The following is a 24,136-nucleotide window of genomic DNA, read 5'->3' on the forward strand; positions in this document are numbered from 1 at the left end:
GATCATGGATACGCTAAGCTTGTCATAAAATACCTCTTATACAAAATATACAACTTATATCAAGCTTCTTGTTGTACAAGTTGTTTTCCTGGAATATTTTCTCCATTCTGATTTTGTTATTTTTTTGGAAACAAACAAAGTTGTTATATTTTGAATAGTCTCTCGTTATGATCCAGGTGGTGTTCCAACCACTATTACTCTTCTGGGAATTTACTGCAGAAGGTAAACATATTCAGTGGCTTGATTAGTCTTGCCTTACTGGTTGTATCTTATTACCTTAACTGCCTTGAAAAATGTAGTAAAATCCAGAAAGTTGTAGTGATTTCTTCATATTTAAAAAATAATTTTAATACAGGTTTGCAAATCCTCATACAAATTCTTAAGAGAAGAGCCTCTGAAACTATTGTGCAAAATATGAAAGCGGAAATTTTAAATTGCACAACATATGGCAACATATTGCAACATTTCACACAAATTCTTTAAAAGCTAGTAATTACATTTACAGCACATTTATATAAAATTTGCACTGATTCCTTTATCACAAATATAGTTCTGCAGCCAAATTCTAAAAATGACACATTTACACACACTTTTCTTTATTTGGATTTAGGATTTTCTGCCTTTTTTCCCTTTGCAAACCATCCCATTTACAGTTCTGCTCAGTGTCTGGAAATATTGTCTTATTTGAAGTTGTTCTGAAGACATGCGAACAAAGCAAAAATAATGATCACAAGAATGGCAAAGCAGAATTTCTTCAGGAAGTCATCATTGTTTTTTGTACTTGGATTATATCGAGCTTGTTGGCTATATGAAGTGGGATGTCCTTGTGGACGGGCAGAAGCATTCTCTCTATAGGACCTTCTGGCAAGTTGTTGAATTTCAGTAATGTTTCTCCGTCTTATTGCGTGTAAAAGGCTGGGTGTGATTCTGTATGTATGATCTGGATCATAATTTGTTCCTTCGTCAGATGTATCAAAGTGCTGAGTGATGTACACCTGATCTATTATCTGTCCAGGGCGAGGTCCCGAGTGTCCTTCTTCCACTCTGATTATGATCCGAGCTTTGTTGTTGTCATCAATATTCCCCCTGTGGGGATTTCTTACGTAGGATGGAAGCGAGTCGGAATCGTCTTCATAAAGATTACCAATTGTATAGTATTGATACCCCCAAGGCAGTTGATCTAGCATGTCTTCAAAATTTCCATAATGATGTGAGCCATAATCAGAGGAGGGGTCAAAGGTAAGGCGGATGTGGTGATCAATGTCGACTTCATGGGCAAACCAGTGTAGCAGCTCTAAAATGTTTGTGTGCTCAGAGAGGTGGCAGTCAATCAGATCAGTGATGGAGTTCAGACTTCTCCGTGCAGCATACACCGAGGTCAGAATAAGGCACGCAGCTACACAGAAGCTGATTTTTCTTGACATGTTCAATTCCTGTGAAGACATTTTAGAGCTTTCAGTGTTCAGTCTGTGAATGCTCGATACTTGATAGACTCATGCATGACATTTGATCTTATATTTATATCAAGACTTCCTGCCTGCAAGTTCACTTAAAATAAACTTAACCCCTTTATGCACGTTTATGTCAAACCACGTGTGTAAAATGTCTCTTACACATTTTATGACTTTTTGTTATGGAGTTTTGCTTAAATTTCACAGACTTTTTTTATTCTGACCTGAACAATGTTTAGTTAGGATATTTGGTTTTGAATACTTGTGTGAAGATTTAATCATTAAACTCCAAGAACTGAAAGAGGGTGGTACCGCCTTTTGACTATGATTGCATAAACGGCTAAACAGGTTTAACTTTCAGTTTAATGATTAGTAAGTAATAAAAGCCACAGTGATAAAGCATTTCTGGGTCACCGTACTGACGATGGCAGAGAGATTTAATCTAATGATTATTTTTGGGTGGACAATATGCCACAACTTTGTTCACAAGGGAAAAATATATAAAAAGGTGATAACATGAAAAAACACTAAATATGACAAAGAAAGGTCTCTCCAAATATCCCCAATTTATTTGTTATTGAAATGCACATCTGATTGGAATAATTTACAAACTTGCTCTTTTAACACCATCAAAATTAAAATTTTAAATTGAACCGCAGAAGTAAAAAGACATTTCTAAACATAAGTTAAGAATTACCAAATTAATCGATTTTGTTACTTGAAAGTATCTTTGTACACAAATGTGGCTACATAAAAAGAGGAAGTTTCGAAAAGAAAGAATGTGCATCATTAGTTGCGATATGAAACCTAAGACAACAGCTTGTGTCCAAATCTTTTTTCTTATCTCTAGAATGTTTGTATTTCTAGATTTCTATTGCAGTTGAGAGTAACTCGCTGTCTTTCTAAAATCAGAAATTAGGCAAGCTTACCTTTGCAGTAGTCTGCTTCTTTAGGTCCCTCGTTGATTTGAATCTATGAGAGGAGTGGTTGATTTCTTTTCCTTTTTTCAGATTTCCGTTTCATGAAACATGAAACTTGGGTAACAAGCTACATTGAGTTACCATAGCAACTACTTGGTAGTAGCTTTACTTACAAAAAATGCTTCCTGTATTCAGAAACCCTTAATAGTCCTTTGTTAAATGGGATCTGTTGATGTGCCAGCAAACCAGTTTTACTTGTTTTCTCCTGAGTTGTGCAGTGATCTTGGAGTAAAGTGCAGCATGAAAATGCAATAAAAACACTTTTTATAGGAGGACCTCTGGTAGGCGTTTACTTTTACATTTTACTTTTCTTTTCAGGAAACTAAAAAGACATGAAGGTGTTGGTGACTTTTTTTTTCTCTTATATTCCTATTGTAGGTGTTGACAAACCAAACGTCCATCCAGTGGGGTGGCTACGAATAAGAATTAATTTAAAGTTTTCTTTACAAAATGTTACCACGTTCTATTTTCAGGACATTATTGTTCCAAACAGGGCACTTGTATATCTGTATTCAAGGGATTTTTAAGAAATGGGAAGACAATGATTTTTCAAAAGATTTATTTTTATAATTTCAGTGAATATAGTGCTTTGCTTATGATCAACTGATTGTTTTTTTTGTTTTTTTAGAATTTTTAACACAAATCAAATGGTGGTTTATTTAAAACCTGCAGACAGTAACACATTGACATTCTAAAGCAGAGCGTACAAACTCCCTGTCATAGGCTGCGTTCACACTGCAGACTGAAATGACCCAATTCCGATATTTTGTCAAATCAGATTTTTTTCCGGAGCCGTTCACACTGCCACACATATGCGACCTGTATATGTTCTGCAGTCTGAACAGGCAAAGGACCTGAAAGTGTCCTGCATGCGCAGTCGAGGGCACAATAGCGTCAGCATTCTCAGCGTTCTGCCAACCGCCATAAAAAGAAGTGCTCAGTGTTTGCGGAAGTAAACATAGAGGCTAATAGTGGAGCATAGCTTACATATTTGAAGTTGCTGTCTGACCGGAGCAGCATATTAACAACTTAATCCTCATTATAGTCCGTCGTGGTTGTTGTTATACGTCCCACTTACGTGTATCAGGGCGCAGAACAGTGAGATTTGTCCAGTATCAGTGACCTTTAGTTCGGATGAATGTGACCTGAACGTTAGGTTGCATTTGAATCGGATGCGTATCGGATATGCAAGTGACCTGGGTCGCATTCGAAAAGAATCTGACCTGTGCTGTTCAGACTGTCAAAAAAGATCAGATACAGGTCGCATTACATAAAAAAAATCGGAATTGGGTTACTTCAGCCTGCAGTGGGAATGCATAGAGATTTAGCTTTTTTTATTAGAAGGTAATATATATGCAAGTTCTTATCAAACTGAAGAAAGCACAATAACTCATATTTTATTCATACATAGAAACATGTCCTAAAAACAACTTAACACACATTATGTGTTTAGTTGTTAAACATGTAAACAGTAACATATTCCAAAGCAGAGCATACAAACTCCCTGTCAAAGATTTAGCTTCTGTTACAGTATTCAAGTTCTTAAGCGAACTGCAGAAACATAACTCATTTTTATTCATACATAGAAACACACATTATGTACTTGGTCTACTTAACTAAATTTATGTTCCATAATTTAAGATGGCATGGCCACTGAACTGTTTCACCATGGCTTAATGAACAGTTTCCACACAGACTGCTCACTAAACGTGAGGTACAAAATATAGCCAAAGATATTGACTCACCCATCCAAAGGATTGAATTCAGGTGTTAGTAACATAAATATCAGTCATCTAGATATGCAGATTCAATTTAAATTGACTCGACTTAACATCTTATTTGCATATCCTTATATTTAAATATACATCAATCAAATATACATCAATAAAATTATTTTGTTTTTTTGCCATACACAACAATCACCAAATTACAATACCCCTGCAACACAGCAATAGCAGTTATTTTGATTTAAAACTAGCACTGAGTCAAGACTTCAAATTGTACACAACAAAAAAGTTTAGACAGTTGAAAAAAAAGAAAATTGGCTTTAAGTACATTAAACATGAGATGTTTCACAAAATATCACCGTGGCAGCTATGAATTGACACATAGTCTCTATTAAATGTGCTCTGCTAGATAGCTGCATTTCATACCTGTAAAGGCCTGTGACAAAAATAAGATTTAAAGATGGACAATGGCAAACATACAAAATGATCAAACTCTTTGTATTACTTCTTATTGTTAATAATATTTTTGCTGACAAATGTATGTATAGAAAAGTAAAATAAAAAAAGCAAAATGTTGCAAAATGATCACAATCACGTTGAATTAGTTTTCCTTACCATTTGAAGCACTATGTTTTCAATTTGTTTTTTTTGTTTTTTTGCTCCTGTCTATTTTCTTCCAAAGCCAAAGTAAATCCCTAAAGCAATACAGATGATAATGAAAACAACACAACCAAAAACTCCACAACATAAACCCCAGTCACAATCATCTTGGTTACTGTAATTTGTGGAATGAAGAGGCATGTAACCATCTCTGTTGGAAGAATATCTCTGAGTATTAGCATTCGATTCATTTCCAAAATTAAGTGTTACAACACTGTCATCCGACAGTACCATGTCATAGGCGGTGTGACTTCTTTGAGCTCTTAAAAGGTTGGTAGTGACCCTATATGTGTGATCTTGATCGTAAGTTGATCCATGGCCTCTAGATAAGTGCTGAGTGATGTAGACCTGGTCAATTGTCTGTTCGTTTTCTCTGACTCGAAATATGATCCGAGCTTTGTTATGTTCAATATTTCTTCTCTGGTTGTTAACTACAGAAGGTGGTAGGGGTCTTGACGTGCCTCGATTAATGTTACCAACTGTATAGTATTGGTACCCTGGAGGGAGTTGAGCCAATATTCTCTCATCATTTCTATAACGATGTGATCCATAATCAGAGTATGGATTAAAGGTCAGCTGGATGATGTTGTTCTCAAAGTTAACTGTATCAGCAAACCAGCGAAGCAGTTCTAAGATGTTTGTCTGTTTATACAGGTGGCAGTTTTTCAGCTCATCAAGGGTGTTCAGTGGACTCTGTGCTGCATCCACTGAGCTTAGAGTAAGCAACACAGCTACACAGAAGCTTGTGATTTTTCTCAACATCTTGGTGCCTGTAAAAACATTTAAGAACATCAGTTTTCATCCATACTGTGCATTTTCTTTGCATGTATATTTACCTGAGTGCAAAGCTTATTGTCACAACAAAATCACTGTTTTCAATATTAGTATTTTGGTTAATATATTCCAGTTATTGTGAAATTTGTAAGATATTCAACCTTTTGACTGGAGTCCCACCTCTTTTCAAATTCAAATTTCACACATGTGTATGTGTAACATCCTGAAGGCAAGAAAAAATGTGAGGTTATCACAATTGATACTATTAGACAAGACATTTGGTACCAGATGTTGACATAGACTTTTTATTCTCACTTTCTAAGTTAGTGCTGCTCATCTCCAAACTAACTTTTTTTGCTGATAAACTGTCAATTGGTTCTTAAATATGCAAATTTTGAAATTTTTCTGTAAATGTGTTTAGTTCCGCAATATTTAGCATAAAACAGTCAATACTGGCTTTAGGTTAAACAATGGCTACTAAACTATTGTTAACAGTGGCACAGGTTGGTTTATGTCTATGTCACACATACCCTGGTGGCATGAGTTGGAATAGTGAGCATAGCAGATATTGATTAATAGCATTTCTCAGCTTTGAAAATGTGCGATTTATTTGCAATGTATATGTAAACTGCATGACAGACTGAGACTGACTGCAGTGCTTAGGCAGAAGTGATGGCAGCACACCCAGGATAGTGTGGGGCTGCAGCATATGTGGATAATGACACTTACCAGCTTCAGTTATTCTGACATAAAAATTGCGAAATTTGGTTTGATTTAATTTGACAGTGAGAAAAAATTCTTGTTTCAACTGCTTTTACCTGTATTTCTATTGCATTATGTTCAAACATCCCACTGCCCATTGAGATACCGACAATTAATCCTGAGCATTTTTGTTTTAAGCAGTAGGCCAAGCTAAGAACTTATTGACGAGCTTACTAAGCTACAGATAGCGAGCAGCAAAGAAACTGATTTGACTTGTTATTTTACCTAGGCTAAATATAGAACTGCAAAAACAATTTTGAGATATACTCCATCTTTCAGGCGTTAATTTTACACATCAACAATGTTTCAGGCCATTTTGATTGACTCCAGTTGTGCTCATCAGGACCCAGACCTGATGTATGTTTTTTGTAGTAGATATCAGCATATCTACAACAAAAAGTATACATCAGATCAGAGCTGCTGGGGAAATGTTTTGGAATAAGAAATTATTTAGAATAATGTTGATAATCATAATCAATATAGTTTTCCACATTATTAGTGATAGCATTGCAATTACATATTTTCCTAACATTGAGCAGCCTTTGTAGAAATTCTCTAAGAACTTGTTTTTTTGTACACATTATTCAACTGAAATGACATGCAAATTAATTTAATGTGGAAGTTGTTGATTTAAAGTCAAATATTGAGTTTTCACTTTCTTTATCATAATTTGTGAACCCCTTTATTCTGTCAAACAGATGCTACTTATATTTAACAGTTTTGAGGAAAACAGAAAGATGTGTAGTTTTAGTGAAGATAAAATTTACCAGAAAAAAAGATGCATTTTCTATTAAATAATTTTTCTTTATTTATAATAGTCATACTTACTAATTATGTCTAACATAAGGTTTCGATCAGCATTTTTAATCAGTAACTTAAAGAGCTTACCTGTACAATCAGCTGTTGTCAGGTCTCTGATCTGTGTGTGTTTGAGGGAGAGGTGTGTTTGTCTTAGTTGTCGTTTCATAGGAAAGGAAACTGAAGTGACGTATCGGACGAATTTACAACAGGTTGGAAAGACTGATGCGTAATAATGGAAAACTAAATCATCGAGAAAGGAATGCTGTACTGTTCGAACTTGATTTCAGATTAAAAATATTTTGGACTATTGAAAAACATTTATCTTGTATAGAAATGTGGGGTTATTGTAAAGTATGTTTAATACTTCTCTAGAAGTTATTTTCAAAAGATACTTTTAATCTGACAAATGAGCCACATTATGTCGCATATTGTAATTTACTGAATGTGACATATTGATGGGATTTTTTTTCCAGGTCAGAGTGGTTGAGTCAGAAATGGGAATTATAGGTTTTTGGTTTTATTTTCAGTAAAAGGAATAAAAACTACACTTGCATATAATCAGAAATTGTTTCTTGGCTGCAAGTAAATAGTTCAGATGTCTCTAGTCTAAGTATTGTTGTTGCGCAGAGAGATTAGTGTAAGAAATATCATTACATTCACATTGGATTTATTTGAAACCTTGATGCAAATATCAACTATTAAAGCACTATCACATATTAATATTCTACTTTTGTTTCATTGTTACTTTAAGAGATTTAAATTTTTTGTATTAGCTACTCTAATGGGTAAAAATAAAACAATGTTTCAAAACATGAGTGTCATTGTTGGTGAAATACAAACTATTAAGACAACTTGTGACTAAACCTGTCCTCTTTAGCAAAATCAGAAAATGTCTTACACACAGATACTGATGTTCAAGTTCACCTTTCATATTTTAAGACCCATTTCACTACATCCTAAATAAAATTCTGTGCCACTACTTGCCTTTCAGAAGTAGCTTAATTAATAAATAAAGTAGCGTCGCTGCCAGCTAATTTACATCTATATGTTTACTTACCTATATCGTCTTCTTTTCTGTGCTTACGTGAACTGTAATTAAAAAGGTCAGTTTTTCTAATAAAAAAAAACTTTCTTGCATCTAGACTTTAGATGGCACAACAACATTGTAATATAGGAGAGAGTATGTATGTTTGCATTTCACAATGCAGCTTAAATATTTTAACCATATCCTCACCATTATTAACATCACTTGGACTCTTTCGCTCCATAATAATAAAATGTCTTCAGATTACTATGACCAGCTGTTCATTGTTAAGGAATGTTGTGTCTACTTTATACAGTAAGCCTCACTCAGAGCACATCATGTTCAAAGAGGACGAAAGCCACTAGTTCCACAGATGCAGCTGTTTAAGCCATGTTTGTACATAAAATTGCACGAATGAAACTCATCTGGTGGCTGGCTCTTCTGCACACGTCACTTCTGCACTTGTGGGCACACAAGCAAATACAGTGATGGAAATAAGTTGTTTTTGCATCTAGTCTGAGAAGCCTGAAAGCTCAGTCACAATGTTTCTAGGACATTGTCAGAAATGAATTCATCCTTATTTGGTGCATTTTTTTTTTGTTTACATCACTTTTATTAAAAACACAGTACAATTTATCTGGAATACAGTCTGACATTCTGTATGTTAATTAACACCTGATATTCTGTATCATTACAATGATTTTAAGGATCATCTTTGAGATTACAGTGAACCCTCGCTATAATGCAGGCGTCACAGTCAGAGGAACAGTGAAATACGTGAGTCACAATTTGTCCTTATGTACTTTGTATTGATGATTAAAATGATTATTTTACTGTAGTTATTTGTAAGAAAGTGTTCTATTTGTTAAAAAAATGCTTAGGCCTGAAAGCAGGTTTTGTTCTTTGGTTTCAATGTAGAGTGTTTAATTATGCTGTATAATAATTGTAAAAAATAAAGGTAACTACTTCACGGATTTTGCCTATCACGGGTTCTTTTTGGAACGCAACCCCCATGAAAAATGAGGGTTCACTGTATTTGATTGTCCAGGACCAATATGATTTGAAAAGCAGGGAAAATAACATTCAGCTTTATACAATACATTCAGTGCAACAAGACTGTCTTCAGTGCATTTGATGCTGTCTTTCTCATTTCCAGCCGGGGGTGCGTGCTTTCTCTTCATTATCTTTCAGTATAAATCTTGCTTGGACTCCTGGAGCAATCGTCATATTAGAGCAATACTCATAAACAACAGTGTCCAGACAGCTATGCAAATCAGTTTTCTGTTCAAATTTCTTTGCCCATTGCCACTGCCACCATTCATAATTGTTTGTAGATTTATCTGCAGATGTGTAAAAGCCTATCCATGAGTCTTTGAATTGAGACGTCCAATCAGTGAACGAGGTTTTCACATATAAGCGTGCACAAGCTTTGCCATCCTTTGCGAAAAGTTGCAGGCTTGCATTGTAGCCTTTTATAGTAACGGCTGCTGTAGGATTCTTAAACTCTGGACCTCTGTGTATCTCCACTCCAGCACGGGACCAAAAGAAGCATACTGTTACCACTTCATGAAGCCGGACCTGTAGGCCTTCATTCAGTGGTACCGATGTGTCATAGGTGCCTGATTTTGCATTTCTAACAGACTTATAAGTAAGTGGTTCCTCGTCCTCATCGCTCCTATAAAGTGCAACCATTAAACCGCTTTTGTAGTTATTCACTGGAACATTTCTCCAAATTATTCTGGCTCTTCCTTTTGAATCTGTCACCACCTGAAGTGTCATATCACTATCACTACTGTAATGATGAGGGATTCTTATGGACACCTCAGAGCTTCTATTTGGTCTGCTTGGTCTGCTCTCTGGGATGCTGACAACATAATCAGGTTGTGTGTTTCTTCTCACAGAAGGCTGACGTCTGTTGTTGGGTTGCTGGTTAGAGCAGTACTTTTCCTGGATTATAATAAACAAGAATAAGCCCAGACAAGCAAGGTCACCCCATAAGTTTCTAATCTCCCTCAGTTGGGAATAATCAGCGTTGCTTCTGACGTTATCTCTGAGGTTTGTCAGTGTGTTCAAGTCATTCATTTCCACAGAAAATTGACTGATCTGTCTCAGTAGGCTGGTAGTGATCTGGTATGTATGGTCTGGATCATACCTTGTCCCTTGATTATCTGATGTCTCAAAATGCTGCGTGATATAGACTCTGTCTATTACATGCCCAGCCTGCCGTCCGACATTCTGCTCCCTTACTCTGAATATGATCCGATCTCTGTTTCTTCCCTCATATTCAATTCGTGGATGGACAACGTAAGATGGGAGATCAGACGACGAATCTTGATTGAGATTACCAACAGTAAAGTATCGATATCTGACGTTTCCATGAGGCAATGGATCCAAAAGCCTTTCATAGTTTCCATAGTGATGTGAGCCGTAATCGCCTTCATCAGGGTCAAATGTTAGCCTTATAATATTGTTATTGTCAATGTCAACTTCATTGGCAAACCAGTGCAGGAGCAAAAGACTATGTTTTGGCACAGACAAGCCAAAGTTGAGTTTCTTCAAGTCATTGATGTTGTTGAGGACTTGCACTGCTGATGCTGAGGTCAGGAGAAGTAGCAGAGCCACACACAGACCTGGACTTGATCCTGAGAACTTCGCCATCCTGTAGGAATATTTAGAAATTACTAAACCTATATCATAAAATATCATTGCATACACTTTTTGAAAATTTAGTCTCATTATTTTAACTGAAAAGACACCTTTTTTTTCCTGTCTTGAGTTACACGCTAATGATTTAGAGATATTTGTTTTTAACATAACTTTATTTAACTCATATTGAGCAATAAGAATCAATTTCACTGAGAAAGGTATTAGAAAATTAATGTTCAAGGTTCTGAATTGATGCATTAAGATATTACATTTTTTAAAAATAATGGTAAGCTTTTATTTTTTTTTTATTTTGTCCAGCACAACTATGCAAGGAAAACCTTTCAAAAAATAAAACTTTTAATTTTATTTTTTTTACAAAATCACCCCTGACACTGGCTTTAGCGACCACTTAGTCCTTTTGTATGTTTCAGGAGGTTTGAGGACACATAAAAGGCTCTTTAGCCATTCCCAAAGTAGACTACATGCTCACAGTATCAAACATCCTTCACCATATTCAACAATATACATCGAGCTTTTCTCACATAATTCTGCTGTGTTTTATTACCAAGCCCACCTGGAGCTTTTGTTGCTGAAAAGCTGAAGCTCATCTGACTAAAGCACATGGTTCCAGTTAAACTCCCAGTAGACGTTAGCAAGCTCCATGTGTTAACATTTTTGGTCAGATTCAAAAAGACTTTTCTGGCTTTCCAAACAACTAGGTGGCATGTAGATAGTATAAATAGTTTATAGTATAAAAACTTGTTAACCTATTCAGTTCTCCAACAGTGCGATTATTTCATGCCTCACAAGCCTTCTCACTATGACTGATGGCGAGATAAATATGGATCATTATCCAGGATAGCAGGAGCGGTTAAAAGAAATTAATCTTTGTCATATTCATGCCATAGAAACATAGTTATAGATTTCTAATTAGAAGTTCCTGGAAACTCTGATCAACCTAAATAAGTAAATTACTATCCATCCATCCATTTTCTTACACCTTTATCCCTATTGGGGTCAGGAGGGGTGCTGGTGCCCATCTCCAGCAATACTTTTCGGGCGAGAGGCGGGGTACACCCTGGACAGGAGACCAGTACATTGCAGGGCAACACAGAGACAGACAGGACAAACAACCATGCACGCACACACTCACACCTAAGGAGAATTTAGAGAGACCAGTTAACCTGACAGTCATGTTTTTGGACTGTGGGACCTTCTTGCTGCAAGGCAACAGTGCTACCAACTGCACTAATTACTCTTTATGAGTAATAAGTGCAGAAATCAGTTGTTTGTGCAACCTGGACAAAAGATTTCTCACTGAAAAGCGCATTGAATGTAATTTAATTTTATAAAAGGTGATGCTTCATGTCTTTTGTCACTTGTTGTGCTTGCAGATTGGCAGTAGGAGTGATGGTTTGTCATCACTAACGACATGGGTTTAGTTGACACAGCTTCTAATGTGTGTCAACACATTAGAAGCTTATAATTACTCATAATTACTCATAATTATGAGTAATTATGAGTAATTAGTAAATTACTCATAAAGAGAAAATCTCAAAATACACTCAGAAAATGGTCCTTGGGAGTGCTAATAATTACGATATTGCTGACTTCATTAAACAATTAAGTCTTTTCATTGTGAGATAATGCTACTACAATAAAATGTGAATTTATATTAGGGATTTAAAATGCTCTTTATACTATTGCAGTATTCCTTATAATCAGCAATAACTACTGACATGTCACTGTTTACACAAAAATAATACATTTCCTGGTCAAAAGATTACATCTTTCAAATATAGATGTAGAATTATACAATTCATTTCTCCTTTGAATATTAAAGATATGCTTAAACTTACTAAATTATTGTCTTTTCTAAAACAACATTTTCTTATTTGAATAAGAAAGCTTACCCACCTGACAGTGCTGTAGACCGATGTTTGTCTGAGCTCTGTGTTTTGTGTTCAGCTGATTTGACTTCCTTAGAGTTTCTGTTTCCTGGTTAATGAAACCAGATCTTTTAGTTGAAAGCTGTAATGGGAAATGTGGCCATAGTACTTGTTTTGATTGGCTGGGTATGCCACGCCCAATGGTTTCCAAAGGTCTTCAGTCATATCTTGTAAATAATGAACTGAATATGAGTTGCCTATCTTTCAACACTAATTCAAATATTGCTCTTGTTGTAGCAACAAATTAATAGCATGTTGAAGTTCACCCATTCCGCCACGTTAACTGATTGTGTTTGGTTTCGTTTTATTTATTTATTTATTTCTTCTTTTGTTTTGCACAGCTCTCTGTTCAGTTTACTTAACTGCTGAAATACCTCTAGCTGCCAGCAGGAGATGCTCTTACACAGCCCATCTTTCTAAAATTTGCAGGGCGTTGAGCCCGTAAAATCTCTGTAGCAATCATTAACACTTAGAAACATACGGAGGATCTACTTTCTGACTCTTAATTTATCCAGAAAGCACGATTTTTTTTTTGAGGCTCCAATCTGTTTTCAAAACACTGATGGAGGCTCATTTTGACTGTTGCTAAAAATCCTCACATCCGAGGAATAACTTCCGCTTTTCCCAGAGAGCTGTATGCATGCGACACCCTCATAACAACACACAGTCACTCAATGTTTTCACTACTTTTTGGGAAAATTATTCTAGTTTATTTTCTCAAGACATACCCAGTTTAGAGTTTAGATTTGGATATCTTTACACCAAGCTCTCCTCCAAAACAGTTATTTGGTTGATTCTGGAAAATGTTTTTGTCCCCCAACAAAAAAACATTTGACTTCACAGTTGATTTGGGTTGTGTCCATAAACACACAACTGCACTAAAATACAGACACACTTACATTTCAGCTAATTTCCTGAATGGAGGTTTGGCTATTCCCTCTGGGCAGGGCAAAAGAGTGTAAAATAACACACACAAAGGAAATATTTAGTTCCTCTTTCATCACCACCCACAGGTTTCACATAGGGAGTCCCTGAAAAACATCCATGTGATAACCATGGTGTGACTAAACCTTTTGGAGAAACTTGTCTCACATCTTACAGTACAATGCAGACCACAACACTTCTTAAATTACAATATTTACATCTGCTTCAAAAGTGTTCTTACACCTCAAACTTTTTTCCACGTTTTGTCACATTACATAATTATTTTATGACAAGACAAAACACTGTTAAATTGTGAAGTACAAGAGAAATAATACATGTTTTTTTGACTAAAGCACATACTGTAATTATTCACTGTGGAAGAAATACAAAGATCCCCAGCAAAACCGCACATCTGCCCGTCATGGAAGAAGAAAACGGCTGTTAAGACATGAGAAGTGAAGCTTGGTGAGGACACAGAAAACACAGGAGAAGGTGATCTGGCCAGACAAATTAGGTGTAGAAAAACTAACATTGCATATCACCCTGAAAACACAGTCTTTATGGTGTTGGCAGCATCATGTCCTAACTTTCTTCTACAAAGATATGGCAGATGGTAAGTTAATGGAAAAATTAATGGCAGTAAATACTGGGCAATGCAAAGGGTTATGTGGTTGGGTTAGAGGTTCACATTTCACCAGGATGACATACAGTCAGAGCTGCAATGGATGGCTTAGGTCAAAGGTTATTCATTTTACCAAATATTCCAGGTAAACCTTGGACCTTAATCCAAATGAGAGTATGTGTCTAGACTATAAAATTTATGTTTAAAAACGTAATTAGTTGGTGTGAATGTATGAAGTTTTGCAATGGAGAATGAGCTGAAGTTGCAGTCTCTTGTTGCAAAAGATGGTACAGATAAACATTAAAATACTTACTGTTGTAATTGCAAAGAAAGATTAACTCAGTTGGGCTAAATAACATTTTTTTTCTTAAAATTTAGCAAAAAGGAAACATAACATTTTATTTCCAATTCCGTTTTATGCACTTTTTTATGTTGGTCTATCACATAAACTCTGAATAAAATGTAAACTATGTTGTGGTTATAATTGGATAAAATGAGGAAAAATGAGATCTTTTGCTAGGGACTGTAGAAAATATAAACAAAAACATTCAGACCCAGGACATGCCTGGATTTTTCTGCACAGGAAAAACAAAACTACATGTGTGAAAGGCCCTGAACAGCTGCAATGAACTCTGCTAGCGGTTTGCCAGGCAGTCCTACCCTCTCACTTGCCAACACATGACAACATCTTGGCTCAGAAATGTCCACAAACATCAACCCCATGTCACTGGCTTTCTGTTACAGTGTCCTCTTCTCCTCGAAATGGGGATTTTTAATCTTTAAACATGATATCCTGCTCAGCAGGGTCTTTAATAAAGGAGTGCACCATTGACTAAGTGATGAATGACTCACTCTGCATGCATGCAGGGTCACACAGAAGTCTGCATTTCTAAGGAGAAACTCAAAAGGAGAGGGGGGGAGGGCTATCTTACAAGAGGATTAATTTAACTTGCTTGAAACATGGTAGCATGTGCCAATGCTGGTAGTTTTTGGGTGAATAATGCAGTGACTGGACTGAGTTGTGGTGTCCAGGATAAAATAGGTTTTATAGTCAATAGCAGACTCTTAAATAAAACAAGTTGCATTGGTAATCTAAAGTGTTTGGCTCCAGAGAGACAGTGATGTTCATGCTCAGATTTTGGAAAAGTTTGTCTGAAGCCCATCTACAATAATAATTTCTCATTAGCAGGAAAACTTCTTAAATAATCAAATGAAAGATTTAAATGGGATTATGTTTTCCCCTAAATACTTTCTTAAATAATGCAAGTTGTGTCTTCCTTTATTTTCTACTTTAACATAAGCAGTATGATCATTTAATTATGTCTGCATGATCTGCAGAAAAACATTTGTAAGAACAAAGCTTCAACCCCAAACAAGATTTCCATTTTTTTTATCCTTCAAACATGAAAGTGGAGAGCAGCTTGTAAAATAAGTTTTATCTACAGTTTTATATCCAGTTAAATGTTGTATTTTGTGTGTGTGTGTGTGTGTGTGTCTTTTTGGTGTACCTCTTTATTTGCACTTCACTTTAAAACATAAATAAATTTTCCTTTTCTTTTAAGATGCAGAGTTAACTAGGAAAAAACTGAGAACAGTGCTCTGATATTAGCCCAGAAATGTCTTTATGTGAACAGAGTGAGCAAGGAAGAATTTCTTCGTTGCATTGTCCAGTGTGTGGATAACTTATCTGCAATGTCTCATTGCTCAGTCTCTTGTTACTGGCGTCACTGCAGCATAGACCTCCCTCCCGCTGTCCTCCCACTCCCTGTCAGCCCAACTGGTTCAATTTCATGGTGTTGGTTCTCTGGGTTGTTCAGACAGTCCCTCTGTCGATGTCCACGTTTCCCTGATGAAATAAATGTCTGACAGGTCTGTTCAGTCTTCTCTGCTGTCACATCTCCTTGATTATTTGTTCCTCCTCCACCCTGAGTTTGGAGCATTCTCACAGAGGTCAGTAGGGCTCAGTAGCACCCATACACAAGCATGTAGTATCCGTCCAAATGTCCCCTGCATTGAGAGGCTTCAGTGTCTGGAACTGATCATGATCTCCTGGGTTGCTGTTATCAGCTGGTGGTGGGATATCATTGTAGACATGGAAGAACAGGAGTTGAGGTCAAAGTTCAGACGCACTGCAATGAGGCTGAGAAAGAATATAGATTAAGTGGGTTTTTTAAATTTCACTCAACTTTTTCTTCTAACCTTTCAAAAATTGCAAATCTTTTGCTTAATCCAAACAGACATAAAGCATATCTAGGCCCATATTTTCTTTTCATAAGGTCAGCCGTTTCTCTCTCGGGAGGAAATGGGACTTTGGTTACCACTTGATTACATTTTTTACTCTGAAATTGAAGGAATATGCTCTTTTATTCTGCAAACGCCTTCACAGACTCAGATAAATCAGCTTTGCAGTGACTCTACCTTTAAAAATACCTTAAAGAAGGGCCTTTAAAGGTCTTCCATTGTTCTCTAGAACTCTGCTGTATAAAACTCATAAGGACTCTACTTTTGGGATTTTCCTGAATCCTACCTTAATTCAAACATAACCAATCTTTTCTAGATTATGACGGAATAATTTATTACATTCAGTGTCTCACCAGATAACAATGGATTCACTTTAACTTCAAAAATCCCAGCGCTGAAGACTGCTGAGCCAATGATCAGCCCTCCCTTCTCTTAATGTCTCTTAACATGAGGTAGGAGATTGAAGCCTTATATCCTGGCCTGTACCAAAACGCTGTTTGCTGGCATCCTCTGATGTCCAGCACAAAATTATTAAAAAATAACATCCAGGCACGTCAAGGTGAAAAGCACCAATTCTGGTTTTAATATCTTGCATAAAGTCTCAAACACTTTTGTTCATGTCAGAGTGAAACGCATTGCGAGACACAGACAAAAGATATGGTTTCCTATTCAAGGACAGAAGATTTACAGATGGAGATGGTCTGACTTTCCTTGCAGGTGCAAGGCAACATCTCTGGGAGATGAGCTTCAGTGTGACGACTCCAATAAGTTTGTTCAACAATTGTCCATAAGCTTTAAGAAGTAGACATAACATGATTGAGGTTAGTGAAGTCATAGGACAAACTTTCGTATCTAAACAGAGACAGCCTAAATGAAAGAGACCAGGAGACTTCACTTTTGGGAAAATGGAGAGTTTTTTCTTCTTTTTTTCCTAATTTGTGAAATAGCAAAAGCTGGTTTTCTCTCCATATTTGGTCTGACTGTGTTTTTACCAGACACGTATGATCACCTGTGTTTTTGTTGGAGAACCCAGCCAACACTGGGTACATCAAGCTATTACTATGGGTGAGAAGATATAACAAGATTACACAAAGTAATTCCTTTCATTTGGTGTTCCCTAGTTTTTCAGACGCATGGTGTTTATACATCTGTAACACTGGGGTTAAATTCATACTAATGCATATGTGGAAGCATATATATACTTTGAAGGGAAACAGCTGTCTCCCTTACCTTATAATTACACAAACATGCACCTGAAGAAAAGTAATGAAGAGCCTGGTATGCTTAAAGCCAAGTCACTACCATATGTCATATATTAAATGTGGTTGAAGTTGCTCTAATTGTGTTTTCTTCCTTTTTTATCACTGTAAGTTAAACAGTTGCTGTATTTCTTCTCTGTAAAGATTTCTTATTACAAATGAGAAATGTTCTCCTATTAAGTTTTTGTGAAACTTTAATTGGCTCAATCTGATTTTTAACTATTTTCCTAATTTTATCTAAGTATAATTTACAACATTCAAAACATTTATTTCTGGTCTTCCTGCTGTGAATGGTCAATAACTATTTGCAAATTTCTCTAACTTGAGCATGCTGTTTTAAAAAAGTTTATACTGCAGGTACCTTTCCATGAATGCAAGACAAAATGTTTTTTCTATTCAAAATGTGCAGTGAAGTAATATTTTTCTAGATTTTTTATTAAATTCAGAATATAAAACAAAATCTTTTACGTTTAATGATTAAAATAAAAGGCATGTAATCTGCTGTGCCTCTCTAATATCTGCAACAACCAAAAAAAATGCTTTTTCCAGCAGCAAGAACAGGATTTAGTCCAGTTTTTGTAAAAAAAAAAAACCATACTTGCACTTAGCCAAGTTTAATAAATTAGTTCAACCAAGTCTGCTTTAGATTAAGCGTGGATGGGCGTTTGTAGAACTATTTAATGTGAAAATAAAATAAAAGGGGGATTATTAAAGCTGAGCACTGTGTACCCAATCTTTTTCCATTTTAAGAATACATCCATCTCCAGTTGGACCAAACTTTTACAGATCTTTTGGTCGTGTGCCTGGAGAAATTTATTCCAAGGATGTCCAATTACCTCTGCACCACACTTTGGCACCTCTGATGTAGGCCCTTACCTTAACTTTCAGATCTCCTAGCGGCTGCCTTTGAAATGTAGCATCTTCCATACCAGACAGATATTTTAAAAATGACTTAACAGATCAACTTTTTTTTACATTAGGGCTTCTTACTATAGGCTAAAGTCTCACTGTCTTGCAGCCTGAATAAAATGCAAACATGTATTGACTTGAAATAGAAAGAATTCTTTTGAAATATCTTTTTACATCTTTTGTGTTTCCTCTGACTTTATTTTGTCACTAATTCCATAATAGTTGACTTCTTATTTCCACGCAGTAACATCTCCACAGAAGAGTGTTGTTCATAGTCTGACCTACAAATATTTTGTTAGGCGGCTTTCACTGATCAGAAATAGATTTAATTTGAGTCTTTAACCAACTTTTCAAACTTAGTATGATCATTTTTACTCATTGCTTCCAGAAATTTAGGAAGGCATCTCATGCAAAGGAAATTGTTTCTACATTGAGTGTTAGGTCTGATGAATGAATGGGATGTACTGAAGCAGACCTTATAAAATGCTCAGACTAAGCAGGGTATTAAGTTATCCTGGGAGTAAAGAAGCATAATAGTTATTTAAAGGGGATGTGTAGACACACCTAGTCTGTGCTCCTGACTAGAATCTGCTCCCGACAAACAGATAATAACTCTTTGTCTCTGTTCACTGTGATCTATTTTTTTTCTTTCTCTGGAGAGGGGGGGTGTTTGGAGGAAATGGGCGGATCTTGATGCTTTGCATGCTGAGTCACATGTCAGACTTGAGTGGGAGGGCTGAGCAGGGATCTGCCACAGCAGAATCTGGCCTCTCACTGGTGCTCTTCACTTCAGCAGGGGACAAGTCATTCTCACACTTGCGCACACACATTTTACACACGGTAAGTGCGTTGCATACCAGCAGGGGAGTGTTTGTGTACATGCATGTGATTGTGTGTGGGGGGGTTTCTAAGAAATCTGTTGGAACTGAGCTTTTTTTCTCTTTGGTATGTTTTCCTTCCTACCTTAAAGTGGATGTCTGTTTTGGAGTCCAGGTGATAAGTGATTGTAAAATGTTGCTTCAAACATTTCGGTCTCAGCCTCTGTTTGTGCAGTATCTGTTCATATATTTGCATGTGTGGCGACATGAATGTTAAGTTTAAGACATAATTCATGGGTGCAGTCCATAAAATCTACTTTATGGAAATACTAGGTTCTAAACTTTAAACTTGGACAAATCTGCATGTTTATACAGATTTAGCCTTTTTAAATGTTTTTTTCTTGTCATTTTGACCATTTTTAAATTCTAGAAAGCAGTTTTTATACTGTAAAAACTTACAGTTTTTGTACACGGTAAGTGTACTTACATGTGCTATGTAAGTACATGTGGTCAGTTTAGTTTTAATAAGAATAGTAAATGATTACTTATAGCCAATAGTGAAAGGTTAGCCATCATTTTTTGAGTTTCTATTAAGAAAAACTTGCTATTAAGGAAAATCAAAGGGTTTCTTTCTTTATTGTTCTGGGATTTTTTTTGTTTACCCCCTTTAGATTATGTTTCTCTTCACCTTCATTGTTTCTTTTCTGCTCTGCTGTCTCATCTTTCTGCCATTGTTGTGGTCGTGGTTTCTGGGCCTCATCTCTCTGTCATCCCAGTCTTTGTTGTTCACTGCTCAAGCATTGCTCTGTCATAAAATCAAACCGTTGGAAAAGTCCAACCGCCCCTCACCTTTCCAGATAGACGTCAGCCTCTGTTTTCCCTCAAAGGCATGCAGAACACACACTTTTACACACACACGGCTGTTGAAAGGAGCTCTGTTGTGGCCTCTGAGCATTGAAAGCCAAGAACAGACCGTTGCCTTTCACCAGTGTTTAATGGGATGCAAAACAGGTCATTTTTACCTTCTGTGTTTTTGAACAAGACGGTTGGTGAGTGACGTTGGATAATGCAGTCTTACTGGAATCCAGCGTCATAAATTTGTAATGCAAAACATCTCATGAATGCAACCTGCACTCCTTGAGGGTAAACTGATAAGGTTCCGATTCTATAGCCTGTTAGTTTACATGATCTGGCTGGAGGGAATAAGATGTAAAACATAAATGCTGGTTTTGTGGAACATAAGAAAGAGAGGTATGAATAATAGTATCAGATATTGTGGTTTTAAGTATCTGTTATGAGTGTTTGGAGAAAATAAAGATCAAATGGTGACTATGATACCGATACAGACAGTACATCAATAATCCAACTCTTTTAATATTAAAGTAACAATGAAAACAGTGTCAAGTAGTGAGGAATACAAATATTGTGGTTTCGAAACTGTTTTTAATAAATCAAAAACATTTTTTAAGAAGATGCCAAAGTGACTGAGTCGTGTTTTCATTCCCCACTTCAAGTATAGAATAGGAGAGCCCCTCCCCCACCAGTTGCTGTACACTGCTGTTTAGCTTGTTGTAAGAAAGCTTCAACACTTAGTTTGCTTAAAGAAATACCATTTTGATTGCTTGAAAATATATCCAGTCATTTAAAAAACAGTCATGGTGTAGATGGAAACTAAAGGGAGCACCACACATTGCTCTTATTGATGAAACTTTCATTTTGAAGCTTCAGTCGCAAGCACAGAGTGGCTTTTCTGCCTACTGCAGGTATGCCACTCAACTATTATCAGCAGGTTATATGCTTCTAAATAAAGAGCAGAATGTCAAAAAGTTTAGTATTCTGTAATTAAGTTCTTGTAAACAACTTGTCTTAAGATAGTAATGACATAATATGATAGAATTTATAATAAATAGGAATGATTAATGCCTTTTTTCTTTATTGTATGATAAAAAATTGATATACAGTCTGAGAATCACATACTAATCAAAATAGCTTATTTTAAAACAAACTGAAATTATGTTGCTGCTGCTCATGTTATGAGATAAGCAGCGCAGATTGTGACCAAAATGCAGATGTCTGTTCTTAAAAAGGATCATATAATGTAAAGAACAGATGATGCAGTAGAGACTGTATTTAATTTGTTTAATGAAACAGTAGTATCACGTATACACAGTGTCTAAGTCAAATAAAATCAAGGTTGGGTTGAAGAAAATAAATGCTCAGTACTTTAGACCTGGATATATCGTTCCTGAGTGCACTCTTGAGTTTAGTATGTGGATCAGTCACAGTCCATAAATACTCGTCCTGATGGCCACACAGAACCTGAATAACACCATCACGTCATACAGGCAGACTGCTGTGTGCTGCAGAGCCTGGAGACTCTTCTGATTACCTAGTTTATTAAGAAGTAGGCTTGTGTTGTTATTGAGCTATCTATTCTGGGCTGATAAATACTTTCCTGATTATTATCTATTGTTCACATTATGTTTTAAAAAAGCAGTCACAATTGTAAGCACGTTTATCAACCCTATTGCATCCCACCATGTAGTTTTTACATATTTATAACCATTCATTTACATTTGAAGGTTAAAATCTCTGTGACCATGAGATGAGGCATTTGTCTGGACATTTGTTGAGGTCAGCCATGTGTGAGGACAGAGGTCAGATTTCTGATCTCCCTGGCCGCATGGATCTATTCTTTGACAGTCAACCATTTCACAAATACAATTTGACCCAATTACTAAGATAAACATTTCCCCAGGCAGAGTTACAATCCCCTGGCTGTGAGCAACTAGCAAATAATGGCTTGCTAAGCTTTAATTTAACTTATTTTGCAGAAAGTGTTCAAAGAACCACCCTTTAGATTTGAAAATTTTCCCTTCTAAAAACCCTTTGTTAATCTGCTTTACTGTCATTAAATATTAGTGTTATTCATAAATAAATTAGAAACAGCCTATTTTTTGTAGCACAGTTGTAAAAATATAAAGATGAAATTAGTGGGTTAGATGCAATTAATATCATTGAAAAGATATTAAATTGATTTGATATTTGATTCCAATTGTGTTTTACAAAAATATTTATTGCGGCTCATATATCTGCTACAACATCTTCTGAAAACTGACATTTTTACGTTTACTGTTTCTTAGTTTATTCGGGCCTGTATAGTTTTGTAAACCATAGAAATTCACTCAACTGCATTTATGTGAGGAATGTCGTTCAGCAGTGGAATTGCTTTCCATAATTATAGATGTCGAGATAGAAATTAAACAAACGAGTTTTGGATTGGCTTGTCAGAACATAACATTCCTGCATGCACTCATGCACTTTTTACATTGATGCATGCTAGAGTTTAATAATATGCACATGAAACCTCAAAGAAGGCTGAGAAATCCTTTCCTTGTGAGCATCTCGGTGTCAGAAGCAGCTGAGGAGACTAGAAACACAACAACTCTCTTGTGTGCCACCACAGTTGGGAGAGTGAACACATTCCAGTTGCAGTCCAGACAAACCTGTGGGATCCGGCTGTCGCTGCAGCAATTTGCATTTCTTTAAAAGCCTAGGAATAATTGTTTGTATGTTTTTATAGCGTACAAATGAAATTTATCACACAAGAACCGAGCAGATGGGTTATATTCATCTGCTCCGATGAAATATTGGATCCTTTCATCTGCTATACCATCATATTGTATTATTTGATGACATGATGTCCAGTTTAGACCCTTGAGGGCAAAGTGTACATTTCTTCATTGAGCTGAATGATGACTCTGGGAACTCAGCTTTGCTCTGACTTTAATAACACAACAGACCCTGCTTGCACTGCCACTCCACCAATTTCCTCCTTTTATTAGAGTATAAACTGTCCGGGGCGGAAAGTGTTTGTTTAAGCATGCATGTTTGTCAGCCATAACCCCATGTGGTTTGGGGTATAAAACTAATCAGTGCTGGAGTTCATCCGCTGGGATTGCAGCATCTTCTCTTCTTATGAGAAGTGCTGGAAAAGTCTGGAACTGGAGAACATTTTAGATTGTATCTCTCCGAGGATAATTTACAGCAGCCCACAACCGTCTCAAGAACTTAGCATTTGGATCTTTATGAAACCAAATCCAGCAATGTTGAGATGAGATTCAGACACAGACCTCCTTTGTCCTGTCAGAGAATGTAAGATATAGCTCAAAATAAGCAGATGGTTTTAAATGAGTCACATAAAAAAGCTTTTAGTGGATTTCTTATGCGTTGAGTTTGAGCTCCATATAAGCACTTAAAGATTATTTATTCACCTAGATTTGAAATAACGGTGGTGCTTGCACAAAATAAGTAGAACATGATACTTCTGTATGTCATTTGTTTAAAGATGCCGTGTTTGCTTTGGTATGCACGTTATTGGCAATAGTTTATAGCCGAAAACTTAATAGTGCTTTGGAAAAGATTCCTCATATTTTGTCACATATCTTTGCATATCTGTTTTCACACAAAATTGTGAAATGCAAGGAAAATAATTCATGGTTTTCTTAAAAAAAATCTGAAATGTTTTTTATCCATTTGCACTTAAACAATGATATAAACAATGATAATCTGTGAAAGCCTCAGAGGCT

The 24,136-nt window shown here is 36.2% G+C and overlaps 2 protein-coding genes and 1 long non-coding RNA gene across 6 annotated transcripts in view; 1 reads left to right on the forward strand and 2 right to left on the reverse strand.

Moving 5' to 3' along the window:
• Positions 1 to 24,136, forward strand: part of LOC116735255 (septin-9-like) — a 96,023-nt gene that overhangs the window by 55,931 nt on the left and 15,956 nt on the right. Inside the window, exon 1 of one of the 4 annotated variants that reach the window (XM_032587013.1) lies at positions 19,447 to 19,569. The exons of the other annotated variants lie outside the window; for them this stretch is intronic. The gene's annotated coding sequence lies outside the window, so the exon portion shown is untranslated. Of the gene's footprint in view, positions 1 to 19,446; positions 19,570 to 24,136 lie in introns of those variants that run through there. 4 annotated transcript variants of the gene reach the window in all.
• Positions 314 to 2,564, reverse strand: LOC116735258 (uncharacterized). Its single transcript, XR_004342359.1, has 2 exons — positions 2,381 to 2,564; positions 314 to 1,433 (listed from the first exon to the last, which is right to left on the reverse strand). It is a non-coding gene; the product is annotated as an uncharacterized LOC116735258 (long non-coding RNA).
• On the reverse strand, positions 9,121 to 12,861 carry LOC116735256 (uncharacterized). The gene is made up of 2 exons (XM_032587014.1): positions 12,743 to 12,861; positions 9,121 to 10,838 (listed from the first exon to the last, which is right to left on the reverse strand). The coding sequence occupies exon 2, from the start codon at positions 10,835 to 10,837 to the stop codon at positions 9,326 to 9,328; it is 1,512 nt and encodes a 503-aa protein (XP_032442905.1). The 5' UTR covers position 10,838; positions 12,743 to 12,861; the 3' UTR covers positions 9,121 to 9,325.

The sequence above is a fragment of the Xiphophorus hellerii genome, chromosome 16 (assembly GCF_003331165.1).
Source record: "Xiphophorus hellerii strain 12219 chromosome 16, Xiphophorus_hellerii-4.1, whole genome shotgun sequence".
NCBI classification, from domain to species: Eukaryota; Metazoa; Chordata; class Actinopteri; order Cyprinodontiformes; family Poeciliidae; genus Xiphophorus; species Xiphophorus hellerii.

Coding starts and splice junctions, on each gene's coding strand:
- LOC116735256 (XM_032587014.1), bottom strand. CDS start 10,837: ATGGCGAAGTTCTCAGGATCAAGTCCAGGTCTGTGTGTGGCTCTGCTA.